At 36.4% G+C, this 16,099-nt stretch overlaps 1 protein-coding gene across 2 annotated transcripts in view; it reads left to right on the forward strand.

The window, feature by feature from the left end:
• RBBP8 (RB binding protein 8, endonuclease) overlaps positions 1-14,970 on the forward strand; it is a 38,217-nt gene extending 23,247 nt beyond the window's left edge. For both annotated transcript variants that reach the window (XM_058802250.1, XM_058802242.1), the window contains exons 8-19: positions 165-266; positions 942-1,039; positions 1,663-1,790; positions 2,732-3,617; positions 3,702-3,828; positions 5,684-5,784; positions 6,174-6,288; positions 7,197-7,349; positions 7,959-8,028; positions 8,989-9,085; positions 12,661-12,802; positions 14,639-14,970. In XM_058802250.1, coding sequence (XP_058658233.1) covers positions 165-266; positions 942-1,039; positions 1,663-1,790; positions 2,732-3,617; positions 3,702-3,828; positions 5,684-5,784; positions 6,174-6,288; positions 7,197-7,349; positions 7,959-8,028; positions 8,989-9,085; positions 12,661-12,802; positions 14,639-14,736 — 2,117 coding nt within the window. In that variant the 3' untranslated portion in view covers positions 14,737-14,970. The remainder of the gene's footprint in view (positions 1-164; positions 267-941; positions 1,040-1,662; positions 1,791-2,731; positions 3,618-3,701; positions 3,829-5,683; positions 5,785-6,173; positions 6,289-7,196; positions 7,350-7,958; positions 8,029-8,988; positions 9,086-12,660; positions 12,803-14,638) is intronic.
• Positions 14,971-16,099: the final 1,129 nt, after the last annotated feature.

Genomic DNA, 16,099 nt, shown 5'->3' on the forward strand with positions numbered 1-16,099 from the left:
TTTTATTCTGTCACAAATTATCAGATGTGCTTACATTGCTGGATCTACTGAAATATTAAATCTCGCATTTAAGTGCTTTTAAGATCTAGGTCATTGTTTGTATCTGTACAAAAGTATCACAAAAGGATAATTTCACCATGTGAAAATGTTTCCACATTTCCTAGAGTTTGGAAAAATTCCATTCTTTTCCACACAAGTGAGCACTCACCATGGAGGAGAGATACTAGTGACAGACACCTGTGATCCACAACTGTCCCCTGTGCCAAGTAAGTGTATTAATAGATTTAGTTCTAATTCCATTCAAAATAAGGCAAAAATATTGTAAAACTGAGGTTTCATCTCTTTAACCTTTTTTAACACAGAAACCTAATAAAGTGCAAACCTTTTAAAATAATGACTGAGAATCAGCATGGAATTATTCATGCAAGTCAGGGTTGTGGTGGTTGCTGTTCTTGTGCTTTCCAATATTATTGTCTTGCCCCAGTTTAATGAACAGAGTAATGTTAAACCCCTCAAAGAGGGGAAACTCTTGTTTTCCTAGTAAAAACAAATTAAAAATAATGGAAATATGCAAGACAAGCATTGTATTATAAATACACATTATCTCTGTTCTACATGCTTTTATCAGACTATTTGTGTCCTGTACCAGCAGTGTGAAAAGCAACTTATACAATGATTTTTAATTCTGGGGAGCAGTATTATTCAAATTTGACACATATTTCTCTGTATCAAACTGATACAGCAGTTTGCTCTCATCAGAAATTCTTTTGCCACTTACAGCTTCCAGATACGACTTTTATCTGACAGAGATCTAACTATTTTCATAAATGCCAGTTTTAATTTGTGATCTTTTTTCTTCTGTGTTTGTACCATCTCTGTGAGTCAAGCAAGATACTATAGTGCATATGTAGCTTATTGTGATCTTCTTTCTACTCACAAAGATAAACCAAGGGTGGGAGGATATCCTGTTCCAAAGCCATCTTTTAACTTGGCTGCAGTTGTTGCAGAAACAATTGGACTTAGTGTTGAAGAGGAATCTGTAAGTATTACCAAATCTCTTACATAGCCAACTTTTTGGGCCAGTTGTTTACAAAACCAGTGTTTTTCTCTTTTGCATTAAAATTCTGAAAAAGTATTCTGAGTTCCAGTAAGCTCACTTTGGTTTGCTTTTGCTTAGTCTTTGCTGACTTGAGCATGAAGAGATATTACTGTGCTGACCTGTCTGGGGGGGTTGAGGAAGGTAGAGACATGGTTCTTCCTTTCAAGTTTTGTTAGTACAGTGATCTAAATCCTTGGGTCTGATAAATTCCCTTTGTGCAGTAATCAAATCTAAGACATTGAAAAATGTTTCTTGGCCATGAGACTGGTCAGTGACTCATGTGAGATTATTTGATGGTTTTGGTTGGTAACTACCTTGAAAATTATAGTATGAAGAATATTTTTGTGTCCATGCATGTGAATGAATTTTTTCAGTTTCCATAAGATTTCTTTAAAGCTTCTGGTCCAAATTTCATCTCTTAGCTTTCATGATTTTTCAGAGTTTTGAATGTTTTGATTTTAATTGATCTTCAGAGTATTTATGTGCCAACTGAGCATATTTCTAATTTTAATTCCAATATCTTCTCACACTTCTTTTCTTTGTTTTCCTTCACCACTTGCAAGGAGTCCCAGAGTGTACTGAATCTTCCCCTCACTAATACAGTTATGAGCCAGGCCTCAGAGAGCATGCAGTCTGAAGACTCAAGAAAACTGCCAGCTTCTGAATCAAGAAATGATGACAACAATTTAGGGTGTGTTTCCACACAATTATAATAGTTATAATTGTTTTAAGTAGGCTTATAGAAGTTGGGTCTTTGTAGAATTTCAAATCATGCAGCATTTTGCTTTAAAGGTATAGAAATGGAAACAAATATTTTGTATCAGAGGGGTTTCTTTCAAGTAAATAACATGAGAAGCAGTGAAACTGATAGAATGCAAAACTGTAGGCTTTTACTTAATTCACAAACTTCTTGTTTGGGCTTCTTGTATACATAGTCCCTTCTTTCCTAACTTCTCATTATTGCAAGGTATCTTCTAAGGCCCATAACCCTGTGGACAGTGGGCCTAGAGCTGGAATGCAAGAAGGATCCTATTGCTCTGATTAGGTGTCAAGCCAATTGACTGCTGCCCTTCCCACTCTCCTCAAGATATTGTAGTCTAAACTGATTTTTTTTTTTGGCCCTATTTGTTGTCTTGAATCTATGTTTTGTTGATGACAGGCAAAAAACAGTACCTGAAAGGAGCTTGCAGTTTTTTCCTTCACTTGCAGAAGCTTTGAGAATCTGCTGTGGTTTTAAAATGTATGCAAGAACCTAAATAGACTTCTGTTGCAACCATTCTCACTTTCTTCCTTTTCGTTGCACGGAGAAATAGGGAGTCCTTGGATAGAAGAGATACTTAGGCAGACTTAACTCTGTCCTTGGTTCTCAGTTGAATGTGGAACAGAATTTCACACCATACACCAAAGTGAAGGATGAGATCTGTATTTTGTTTGACTTCTATAGCTCTAAGTGCAACAGTACCTATCCCTAGCATAGGTTAATTTTTGTTTTTCCTTCCATTTTCAGTTAATACTAGCAGCTCACACAGCTTTAAAGCAGATCAGCACTAGGAAACGTTATATTTTTTTAATATCACTCTCTCTCCTTCCATCTGTACACCAGAAAAATCTCTCATGTTTCATTGTATTCAGTATTTCAGATCCATCTCATAACACTCCACCACGTGATGACTGGGATTCTCGGGTAGCTTCCCCTGTTTTTGGAGCTTCTAGCACCATGAAGAACAACTCAAGTACAGTTCATGCTCCTTGTATTTTAGATTCAGGATTGAAGCCTCATCTCAAAACCAACCTCTTCATCAATCCATCCAGTTCCAGATCTCATAAAAGTAGATCAAAATCTGAAGATGTTGCTTTTGTTGCACCTCTGAATCTTGGGACAGAAATCAACTCTGTTATCAGCCAGGCCTCTGTCCATAGGCAAATGGTTGTGAGAAAGAATTCTAATGAGGCTGTGACCTGTGTTGGAAACACCTGCACAGCTAAAAATGAGGTGATCAAGAGCGATGTCCTGCTTGTATACCAGAAGCAGCTAGAAGGCAGGTGTGCTAAGAGAAAGAAAGCTGAAGATGATAATGGAGTTAGCTGTGAGAAAACATCATTCAGCAAGGAGAGCTCTGTGCCCTTTAGGTCTGATGTTCAGAAGGTTAATGGGGAACATACAGGGGATAAGCCCTTGGATCTGTCTGATCCCTTCTCTGGAGTTCGTGGGCAAGAGAAAAAACAAGGAAGTGAGGAGACATATAAAAACAGACTGAAGCAAGTGACTCTGCATGACATTTTTTCACACATAGGGAAGACTATTCCTGAAGGTTCATCATCCGTCCCAAATGCCAACAATGAGAGCTGTTTGTTTGGCAGAGATGTACAAGAGGAATCCTGTGTACAAGAGGCAGTGCTGGGAAGAGCATTCCCTGACAGGAAAAACCAGATCCCAACGAAAGAAGAAGTTCCCCCCTTCAAATTTGCACCACTGCCAAGTTCTGCAGAGACAGAGGAACTTTTTGATGATGTAAAGGTATGCTTTTCTGACTCTTTTTTCTTCTCCTTTGAAGTATTTTATTTGAGTTTGGGTAATAGTAAAGTTGCAATATGTTGTTAGGTTGCCAGTGGCCATGTACCCAGTAGAAAGAAAACAAGGACAGGACATGGAGAGTCTGAACCAGCATCTGTACTTCAGCCAAACCCTTGTAGACTATCAAAAAGTAAAGCACAGCAAAATGAGCAAGGTAACTTGATGAAAATATTCCTTTTACTTCCTGCCTACCCCTTCAGCCTGTGCTCAGATTGAACAGAATTTTTCCTGTCTTCCTTTCTTCCACTTTAATCCTTTGCTCTGCTTCTAACTCGGTCACATTCTATTTGGGATTTCTCAAGATCACCCCCAACATGTACAAATCTCTGTCTTCCTGGCATACTTTTGCCACTGTATAATAAATATATCATTGGTGTTCCGGTGTACATTCGACAGGCTAGGAATCTTCTTCTTTGCTGTTTGTTTAGCATTGTTATTTATTGCAGTGTAATAATAAAATCTCATGAAGTTTGAGTTTAAACTGTCTATATCAAATACTTGAAAACTACTCAAGTGTAAGCATAAGTCATTTTTTTTATTCCTAATGGTCTGGTAAGGAAATTTGTATCTTCATTGATAATCAACACAGGCTGTCATATATTCTTTCCAGAGCATGTATCTTTCCTCTTAAGTTCTCCCAGGTGGAAAACTTCTTGAACTAGCATTGTAGAATCAAAGCTTCTGTACTCCTCAGCCAAGCTGTTACACTGCATACTTTATTTAGAAATACTGCATTATGAATTTAAAAGATACTTGCCAATAGTTGGTGTGGCCATGTGGCTTGAAATCTAAATATTCCCCTTAAAGCTAAATCAAGAGGCATCTTTGGAGCAATGACCAGACACTTGTACTCTTTGCTTAGACCTGACACTTGAATTGTCATTGATGTAACTTCAATAGTGACCCTGCTAGGGAAGGCACCTCCTGGACCTGTTGTTTGTAAGCAGAGAAGGACTGGTAGGTAAAGTGATGGTTGGGGGCCATCTTGAGCAGGACAGTCACAAAATGATAGTTTTCCATTCTCAGAGAAGTTAGTGAGAGATAGCAGAACTGCTGTCTTGAACTTTTGGAGGGCAGGTTTTGGCCTCTTTAGGAGATCACTTGGTAGTCCTCTCTTGGGAGGTGGTCCTGAAGGGCAGAGGAGTCCAAGAAGTGTGGGAATTCTTGAAGAAGGAAATCTTAAAGGTCTAGGAGCAGGCTGTCCGTGTGCTTCAAGGTGAGCTGATGGGAAAGAAGGCCAGCCTGTGAACAGAGAGCATTGGCTACAACTCAGATATAAAGAGTTTGACTTTTGGAAGAGGGAGCAGGCAGCTTCGGGGGAACTACAAGGATGTTGTGAAGTTACATATAAAATAAGAATATAAAGTATAAAATATAAAGTATGAAAATAAGAATGGCCAAAGTCTAGTTAGAGCTTAACCTGGCTACTGCCATAAAAAGTATTTCTGAAAAACCATCAACAACAAAGTAGGGCTAAGGAGAATGAGCTTTATTGGATTTGGGGGAAACAAAGGATGAGGAAAAGAATGAGATACTTAGTGCATTTTTGCCTAAATCCTTAGTAGTAATTCTCAGGGTACCCAGCCCCTGAGCTGGAAGACTGGAATAGGGAGCAGATTGAAGCCCCCATAGTCCAAGGGGAAATTGTCAGTGACCTCCTGCACCACTTAAACACACACAAGTCTGTGGGGCCAGATGGGATCCACATGAGGGTACTGAGGCAGTGGGCAGAAGTGCTCAGTGAGCCACTTTCCATAATTTATCAGCAGTCCTGGATAACCAGGGAGGTCCTACTTGACTGGAGGTGAGCAAATGTGACACCCATGCGCAAGAAGGGCTGGAGTGAGGATCCAGGGAGCTACAAGCCTGTCAGCCTGACCCAGGCTGACCCCAGATCACCTTGAGTGCCATCATAAAGCACATACACAGGACAGCCAGCAGATCAGATGCTTCTGGCAGACTTGCATTCTAATTATTTGTCCTTTTTTTCTCGTATTCTGTGCATACAGACCTGAAAGATAAACCTTCTTTAGAAAACTTCCAGTGGAGCATAGACCCAGGAGCTGATCTTTCACAGTACAAAATGGACATTACTGTGATTGATACAAAGGTGAACTTTTATAATAAGTCTGCATGTTCTATGATATTGAAAAAGCCTGCAAAGCAGTATTGTGAACATTGTTCTGGGCAGACCAAACCCACTTTGTAACAAAATTCAGAATTTGGCTCATTTGATATTGTTCATGCTACAGATATCCTAAAACATGTCCACTGTTTAGTTGTACTTCATAAACTCAGCAGGAATAACCTCAGTATGAAAGTGGACAAATGGTTGTGAGAAAGAATTCTAATGAGGCTGTAACCTGCAGGGGAAAAAAAAAATCAGTGTCCAAAAAGAAGCCAGTTATTGCTTTGAAAGTATTTCTGATACACAGCATTGACACTGACTGACCAGTTGCTTCTGGGTGGAATTGTCATGTTTGCTTCTTTTTCCCCTAGGGTGGTTCTCAGACCAGAGTTGGAGGGGAAGTTGTTGATATGGATTATACTTATGTTAGTGACAGTGTGCTATTAGAAATGAAAAGTCAACAGCAAAATCAGGAAGGCAGTCCACGTAAGACTTTTTTTTTTCTCTTCAGTTTACTTTGCTTTTTTGTGGTATGGTGGGAGTTTGGGGATTTGTTGGAGTTTTTTTGTTTGGTTGGTTTTTTGAGAAGGAGGAGGAGGAAAGAGTAAAAGGGCAGTTTTTTTTCCTGTATGGCTAGATAGTAGAAAATAGTTTGCAGTAAAAAACTGGTGATGAAATTTATAGGCTACACAGGGTCAGTCTGTTTCCTAGAGAGTTGGTGGTGGGTTTTGAGGTTGTTTTTTTTTAACATAGGTTAAGAAAAAAGACAGGATTTGTGCTGAGAGAGCCAGTAGCTAGCTATTCCTTTACAGTGCTTAAAGGGTGAAAGGGTGAAATACTTAACCATATAACAGTTCTGATCTCACTTGCAGTAAACAGCTTCAAAAGTTTTCTATGTAATCACATCATTCTTTGTATGAGAAGACTAATTTTGTTTTTAATGACATATAAGTAGAACTAGTATGTTTAAAATAAATCCAAATGTGTTTATATCACTTTTACCATATGGTATGTGGTGAATCATGGCTGCAGGGCACTGACTATTTCCTACCCACAAAAAGTATTTCCTTTTGCTTGGATAAGTCCATAATTACAAGAACAAAAATTTCACATATCCAGTATTAAGGTTAAAGGTACCTCACAATGATTTTAGCAGTTTATCAGATTTTAGAAATGGGATCCAAGGTATCTGAAAAATAAATGAGCATTGGCCGCATTTGAAAGATTGACAGAGAAGTTGCAGCAAGAATTAAGGTGTAGCCGGTTTTGAGTTAATTGGTACTGGAGCAATAAGTAAATGTTAATTATTTTGATACACATTTAGTCAAAATGCAATTTCTTGACTAAAATCATTGAGACACTGATTTGGATGTTCTTTGTGCTTTTAATAACAGGAGGAGAAATAACAGATATGTTTGATCGGACAAGCCATGAAGAATATGAATCCTGCCTACCAGAAGACAGTGCTCCTGCATGTGATGAAAGAGAAACTCTTCATGATGAAGAGCAGGATAAGGGAATAACAGCAGCAAGCAAGAAACTAAAGAGTGGGATATAATTTGGTTTTGTCTTTATTAGCTTACTTAAACTACAGGAGTTGATTTGAAATCAGACTCTGTTCTTTAGGAACAAATATGCCAAATTAACCACCAGTTCTTTTTGCATCAGTTTGTGGTAAAGTTGATTACTTTTAAGGACAAAACATAAGGCAATATGAATTTCTTTTTTGTTTTTTTTTGGTAGTTCATTTATCACCACACAAATGTGGAATGTATAGTGGAAGTTGGCACAGCAGCAGAACATTAAATTGACTCTTAAAAGAAACACCAGGTTTTGGCTACAGTTATTGACTTCCTTTCTTCTCAATATTCTAGGTTCTGTGGAAGATTTTACAGTATATATTGTATTTTAAGCAGCCTTTCCTTTGATGTTCTTCTCTTTTTTGCTTGTGTCACTGCTGCTTTCCTTCTGCTCCAGTAATGCTTTTTGATTGATGGTTCTATCAATTCTGTATTATTTTTTGTATCTATTTGAATCTGTTGTCTCAGACTGGACTGTACATTGCATTTTTATATTTCTTAAAAGTTAATAATTTTACAGAAGTTTCTGCAGGCAGTCTGTTAACCTTCTATTTTGTTTTGCATGTCTATTTACAGAACATGAGGATAAACAAGATAAAGCCAAGCAGAAAGCTTTTGTGGAGCCTTATTTCAAAAGTGATGAGAGGTAATTTAGTTTTTTCTCTATGGGCATTTTAAGGCTCTTTGTATCTTCCCTATAGGAAACTTGATCCTCCATAAAATAAACGTGTTTGTGTGTAACAGCCTAGCAGTTGCAGAAGATGCAGAAGTAGATCTACTACATTAGATAAAAGACTTTAGATAAAAAGTGGGGTAAAGGAAAAAAATGTTGAGATGCCTATTATATTTGCTGAAGAGAAGAGATTGCCTCTTCAGCTTTTTATAATTTTAGTGAATGCAGTGTTTTGTAATCTGTGTGGCTTCTTGCAGGTGTGGTCATGCCTGAATTTATGAGCCAAGGACCTGTGGGCTGCTTGTACAAATGAAAACTTTTCCTTCTCTGTTTTTTTTACCCCTTGCTCTCTAGGCAATAAATGAATAGTTTTCAACAACTGCACCTCTTAAGTGCCTCTTCTGTTGCCTTCCAGTATAATCATAATTAGAAGTCTGAGTCTTCCTTTTGTAATGACACCAAGCCCTTCAGTTAGCTTATATTTTATCTCAGTGCATGTTTTCTTTGTGGAGGAAAACTTGTTTACTATTTTGAAAGCAGTTAAGTTGAAAAGAAACTACTGATCTTGAACCCCAACATATGTTCCTCTCATGGAAATCATTGCAAGCACAACTTTGTCTTGGACAAAAATATTCTATAGAAGATCTCTATTTGAGTAATTTCTATATAGGAATTACTTTTACACTATGAAAAGCCATAATAATGAGACACATATCTCTGGTTATGTAAAAGTTCATATTATGTTTGAAAACTGTTTTGTTTATAGAAATTGCCCAGTTCAACTATGAAAGGCAGTATGATTTGGGTTTTGTAGACATTTTCTGAATGATTTTTTAACTTGTCTGTCCATCATTGTGTTGTAAAAAGTTTGAAAATTCCAGTCATGTGGAAGAAATAAAAGTACTATTATGTGAAAACATTTTTGTTTTTCAGAAAGAATACTGTGTTAGATTTTCCTCATATTGAGGTTATTCGGAAAAAAGACGAAAGAAGGAAATTACTTGGCCACACTTGTAAGGAATGTGAAATAGTAAGTAGTGCTTTAAAATTTGTCAGTCTTCCATCCTTCTAACTCCAGACAGTATCTTAAGTGCTGAAGTGCTGTTTTTAATTGTTAATCTGGTTGCATCATCATCATTACCTACAGTAGCTGGGAAGTAAATGTTTACCAAAGCTGGATAACCAAATTTGCAGGTGGTTTGTTTGTTTTTATTGCAGTAACCACATATAGCATGGAAAGACTTGGGTTTGATTTTTTTGTGTGTATCTGCATGACAGAAGAGCTTCTTACATCATGGTTCCAGTACAATTATTGTTAATAAAAAATAAATTAGCTGGTCAAAGAGCTATTACAGGTTTCCAAACTTTAGATCAAAAGCTCTACTGAACTTTATGGGTGCTGGAATAAGTTCTGTATCCAATTGTACCTTTATATGTCTATCTATAGACAGATCTCATTTTGGTTGATTTTTTCTTTCTTTTCTGGGTTATTTTTTTCAGATAATTGCACCATCATAGGAGACAATGTGTATATTTATGCAAATGCATGCAAAAATGTTTAAAGTTACTTGTTTAAAATACTTGTTAAAAAGTATGAAATTTTTGATTTCACATTACACAAATTTTTTCTCCTTTTCTATTGTCTAAGCTGCTTTCAGATACTTGGTGTAGAGATAAAATATTGACGTAATTATATGTGTAATAAGAACATATTTAGCCATTAGTAGAGTTATGAGCTCATAAATGATGACTCAGTAGAAGTGTGGATTAATGACTGAACAATGATGGATTTTCTGGAATCTTTCCACTTAATTTCCACATTTATTTAGAACCAACATCTTCAGAGATTCTCTTGCTATTCACTTTATAGTCAAGTCCCATTTACTTAGCTGAAGAAATTTATTAGAGTATGTTTTTAAAGAAATTATTTTCTGAAAAATATTGGTAAAACTCCCTAAATACAAATACCTAATTTTTACAGTCAACTATAAATACCATTTAAAAAAATATGTTTGATTTAAAGAGTTTGAAAGAAAACAAAACAGCCCCCAACCTTCAGTCTGTTTCATGGTTCCAGAGCCATGTGTTAAGCATTTTAATTTCCTGTTTCTGTAAGCTACAGATCTTCCTTCTGTAAATCCAATTTTGTTACTTTCTGTCAAATTGGAGTGATAACTATAGTGTCTGGAAACATTCACAGCTCCAGTTTTGTAACAGTAGGTTTTTACATTAAATGCTAGGAAAGTTTGGGTTTGTTGTTGGTTTTGGCTTTTGGGGGCTTTTTTTTTTAAGTCTACACCATTCAAGATTAATGTCTTGGAATGTGTGGAATGCTTGGCTGTGTCATTGCACAATAATAAAACTAGCTTTGAATTAAATGCCTGTGAGAGAAGGGAGTATTGGATAAAGTATAAATGATGCTTTAGAAAAGTCTTGGCTTGCTGATTAGCCATAGGGGTTTGAAAAGCTGCCACAGTCTAAGGGAATATTTAGGGAGTGGAGAGAGATCAGTAAATTGATTCTGGCCCTGTACGGCAAGTCATGTCAGTGGGGTCAGTTACTGTCACTCTAGAGGACCTGGGATTTAACTTCTGCACATGCCACAGCAGGCTGATAATAAAGTTCTTTATAAGCTTTATCTTAAAGCTTTGTGGAAGCATCTCATACACTTTACAGTGTAGAACTTTTGATAAGAAGTCTTGTTTTGGTTTTTTATGACCTTGTGATGCTATCAGAGAAGGATTGTAGGCAGAAGTTACAGGTAGCTTGTAAAAGTAACATTTGTTAGTGTGGTTGTTAAGTGTAGCTACACTTAGGTGAGTAGGAGGATCACTCAGATGCATTTTTACATGCATTTAGATTACAGGAATTATTCTGCAAATTTTTGCTAAACTAATGGGAGGAACATTTTTAGGGTTTGCTCGCTTTCTGAAACTGTAAATTGTAGAGTTCTATAAACAATTCTTTTACAGGGAAGGCAGGATGAGATTGCAGTATCTTCACACATGGAAAAGCCTAGCTTGAATGTTTTGTTTGGATTAAAAATGCTGTGGACAGTGAGATCAGTCCAGAAAACAGCTGAGAGTTCTTTTTGCTGTTTAGCTGACATACATAACTCTCATTCTCTGTCAACCCTAATAGATTCCTAAAGAAACCAAAGAAGAAGTTTCTTTCTAATTTAGTTTTTAAACATGCTTATCTTGATTTTTGATTGTTCTTATTTTCTGCTCCTACTAAACTGTACTGTACTTTTCATTGTTGGATCTGTAATTATTCCTTACTTATCATGATTGTTTAATTTTAAAAAATGCAACACACTAACAACTTTTAGTAGATTAATTTCTAAAATTTCAGGCTATTTACAGGACAAAATAAGGAGCACTGCTAATTATCCCTAAGTAAAACTCAGCAATATTTGTCTTATACAGACACTCTAGAATTCTTATAGTTAATTTTGTTGACTTAACACCTCGTTCTTAACTTTTGTCAGTAAAAATTGAATGAGCATACTTTACAATTCCAAGTAGGTTTTCTGAAATCATGCCAGTAGCTGAGAGCATGAAATAATCTCTTTTGATAGAGGTATCCTGTTCTCTTCCTGAGTTCCCCAGTCTAGGTCACTTTCCATCTGATTGAATGAGTTATAAACTTTAGTTTGCCTTTTTGAATTGCAAGACTGACATTTCAGTAGAATTGTTTTACTGTTTTCACAAAGGTCAGGTTTCTTGTGTGGCTCTGACTGTTGACTTACCAGTTGAATCAAGCAGTGCATTCACTTTTAAAATATTTTGACCCTCTATCTGCTCTAAGGCCCAGATTTGTATTTTTAGGAAATACAACTAGAATTACAACTAGAATTAAAACAGAGAAAACTGCATGGAAAAAAATATACTCTACCTTTCTATGATGCTACTCAGGGAAACACCCAGCAAAAAGGTTTGGAGGGAGTATATACTTTTCTCACTGCAGCCCCCAGTACAGCTGACAGGGGTGAAAGAGTGTAGCCAATTTACTGTAGAGAATGCTCAGCTGACAGATAATTTCTGGAGTCCCAGTGTCAGTCAGCTATTTAAACTAACTCTTTATTTACTTCTAATTTGAGGCTAAGTAAGTAGGAAAGATTTTGACTTAAGTTTGCAGTTACTACTGTAAATTTGGATACTGGAAACAATTCTGCAGCATGGGGTGTGTAGTGGGGTTTTTTTCCTTTTAAAATTTTATTTCTAGATGCAAGCTGACACTTAATAAATTTTAAAATTCCAATCTCTTTCAACACCTGTTCTACTTAGCTTTGTAAAATCAGTCAGTAGACTGTTGACATAAGTAATTGTACACATACCTCAACCTTGTTATGGTATGTTAAAAGACAGAAGGTTAACAGATTTGCCACAATAAATGTGTTATACTTAGTCTGTAAATTCAGTGAGCTTTTAGGATAATTGCTGGGTGTTTGTCACTTGGATAACAAATCTCTACTCTAGCTGTCCTCACCATTGTTTTTAGATAACTGTGTTCATAAACACAGTGATTGATAATTTCAATTGTGTAAAGCAGTTTCTATTATGTATGAATTTGTTAACTCATTTTTCCCCTGCTTACATTCAGTATTATGCAGACATTCCAGAAGAAGAGAGAGAGAAGAAACTCGCTTCCTGTTCAAGACATAGATTTCGCTACATTCCTCCAAATACTCCTGAAAATTTCTGGGAGGTTGGATTTCCTTCCACCCAAACCTGTGTGGAAAGAGGTTTGTACCAAAAAAATCTTGAAAAGTACTTTTTAAAGCTGCTGCTGCTGCTTTTTTTTTTTTCCTTTTTTTTTTTCCCTCTCCCCTGAAATTATCTACCATTTCTCCCAGTGAAATTATCCACTGGCGTTAGCAGTTCCTATACTACTAAGAAAGGAATATAGGGAGATTTTCTTAGAGAAGGCATTGGGAAATAATTGGGATTTTCATAGAACTTAAACTCTATATTTTGACCATAAGCAAGAATTGGATTTTCAGAGTGAAAGGCCAAGAGATTGTACTTACTCAGGAGAGACAGGCAGCACTATTGATGTCCATTGTCAGTGTTTTTAGAGCTTCATAATACCAGGTAATAATGGAAATGTTGCAGGTAAGGTGTAGTTAAACAGTTTTTCATACATATACCCTGCTTGCTAGTGACAATGAAAAGATGTGGTGTTTGGTTTTGGGGTTTTTTTTAACTGAACTTCACATAGAAGTTTGTTCTTTCTAAATAATTTTTCAAAATCTTAGAGCCTGGTGTAAAACTGAGGTTCTACAAATTATGTTAAAACACAGTGAGTTTGTAGTGTACTCTAGGTACAATTCTTCAGAAGTGGTGAAGTGCTGGGGTGAGCAGGCCTACAGGAACTCTCTGAGTTCCATTTATATATTTACTTGTGCATTAGCTGTGAAACATTAATCTTTGCTTTTATCTGTTCTTGTAACAGTGTCAGGTCAGGCATAGGAAAATGTAGCCAGAGTTGTGTATGTGTGTTGTGTGATAGTGTTGCAGTGTCATCCTTAATCTTTCACAACAGGGAGCCTTGATTTTTATGGACCATATAACTTGTTACTACCGATTTGGAATCTGCTTGCAGCCTCATTAAAAATTAGCTTCTTGGCTGGAGGAAGAGCTGTTCAGTTGTTGATGGTTCTCAACAGCATATCAGACTTTAGATCAACCCTCCCTTGGAAAAGGAAATAATTTTATAGCAGTGCAGCAAGAGAATTTAAACACGAGGGAGTTCCCACGATGAGCAATTGCTCTTGCCACTCCGGTGTAGTGGGGTACAACATAGGTATTTTCTACTCCTTATTGGTATCTTGAACTGTCTGTTTGTGTTGTTTTGGTTTTTTTTAAATAACTGAGTTACATAGACAGAATTTTCCAACTATGAAGTAGAAATCTGCTACTCTCACTTTGGTGGGCATTGTTGCTGATCAACAGTAAGGAATTGACAAAAGCCAGGTGCTGAAACTGACTTGCATAAAATGTCTGTTCACTGTCAGTGTTAGCTAAGTTGAGTATGTTATAGAAATTTTCTATCCACTTCTCTTATCAGAGAGCTTTCACAGTGTGTTTGATCATGTTCAGCTTTTTCCAGTCTTTATAAATCTGGGTGCTCTTAAAACAGAGGGAGGTACTGTTTATATATGTGCCTGAAGTTTCCTCTGTATGACTAGGATGTACATTTTCAAAAGTGATTTTTGTTAGTCAACTGAATTAGCAGTTCTTGCATACTTTGTTACTCTTAAGTAAAATCCTTGGTAAAAGAAAATGACAAATGCAGTTTTGTTTTGAATAGATGAACAATTCATAGTTTCCATTCTGTTCTTCACTGTTAACTGTCTGTATGGCATTACTGTGCAGTCACCTGCTAGAAAGCTGCTGTGTATTTTAATGAATGATATTTGCACACTGGGATCTCAAAACTTTTATGTGAAGTCAGAACCAGTTTCCCCAAAATGAAAAAAAAAAAAAACAAGTCATTTTTTGAGGCTAAAGACACATTAAAGCTAAAGTTATTCCTGTTTTTGTATAGTCTTTCTTACCCCAGGTTTATTCTTTTTAAGGCTACATTAAAGAGGACTTTGCTCCCTGTCAACGTCCAAAGAGGCGGCAGCCTTACACTGTGATGTTTTCTCCCAAAGGCAAAGAGCAGAAGACATAAAGGATGGGGAAGTGAGGAGTGCCAGCCTGAAGTGGATCTCTCCTGCCCGTAGATATTTATAGTTAATATAAACTTGAAATAAAGAACTGTGTTTTCCACAATGATAGATAAATTGTTTAATTGAATATGTAAATTTTATAAAATTCGTTTGCAACTCTGATGTACCAGGAAACAAAACTATTTAATGTATGTTTGTTTCATATTGTGTTAATACATTTTGTATTCATTTTTGCACCTGTCAGAGAAGTCTCCTACTTTTTTTTTTCTTTAAGGCCAGCAGCTGAAATTCCAGCAATTCCTGTCTGAACTTTGTGTCAGCGAATAACTGCTTTGAAGTCACTGAAATCAGTTGTTCTTGCAAGAGTAATGTCTGTTAATGGGAACAGAAATGACAATTTTCTAGGGTGCTTTTATTTTGCTCTGGATTTTCTTGTATTTCTTTTCTCTTGTTGCAGTAATGGTTGTATCTACTTGGAATAAAGCTGCATTAAATATGAAATGTGTCTACTGTTCATACTTTGGGAGTGTGAAAACCAGGAAGTCTAAGTGTCTTTCTTCAATTCTGGTGTTAAATGTAGAGCACCATGTTTTCCTCAGTGTTTAAATTAGAATGTCCAATATTCCTTTTATTTTTTCCTTGAAATCTCTTTGCAGATATGTGTCTCATTTATTGGTAGGGATAAGCATTATTATTTCTAAATTTGGTGACAGCTCTGCCCAGAGTTCTCCTAGTGGACAGCAGTAGTCATCACCTAGGTTACAAATTATTATCCAGAGATATTTTAAATTAATCTTTTGTAGGAGGGGATATATTTCCATACTTGCATTGGGAAAGTAAGATCATACAGTATCACAGAGGCAGGGTAATACCTACATAGGTAGGCAAGCCAAAAATCACCATAAGATCCCTAGGAATAAAGAAGCTACAGAGTTGGGTTCAAGCACTGAGAACTCTTAAAAAGAGATCATAAAGCAAGCAACTATTGAAATGCCTGAAGTAAAATTATAGAAAGTACAGATACATCTGGGGGTTATCTGTATATATATTTATATATAAAAATGTATCTGTAATTTCTATTCTTATACTTTATGTATGGGTATAAAAATATATTTAAAATCTTGGTGGATATAGGACCATTTAAATTCAGCTATTTTTATATAGGAATGGTGGCAGGTTCTGCTGGTGGAGAAGTTGTAGCATAGGTCCAAGAAGAAAACTAAAACAAATGTGATCAATTTAACTGTAACACTGAGTGCCACAAAATCCTTTTATGTTGAAGTTACAGGCCTTGCAGAAAAGTAGAAGAAGGGATAACAGTAGGCACTGTCCCCATCCTACCTACTTAGTTGGTTTTCTTACTTC

This window comes from Ammospiza caudacuta, chromosome 1, assembly GCF_027887145.1.
Source record: "Ammospiza caudacuta isolate bAmmCau1 chromosome 1, bAmmCau1.pri, whole genome shotgun sequence".
In the NCBI taxonomy this organism is placed as follows: domain Eukaryota; kingdom Metazoa; phylum Chordata; class Aves; order Passeriformes; family Passerellidae; genus Ammospiza; species Ammospiza caudacuta.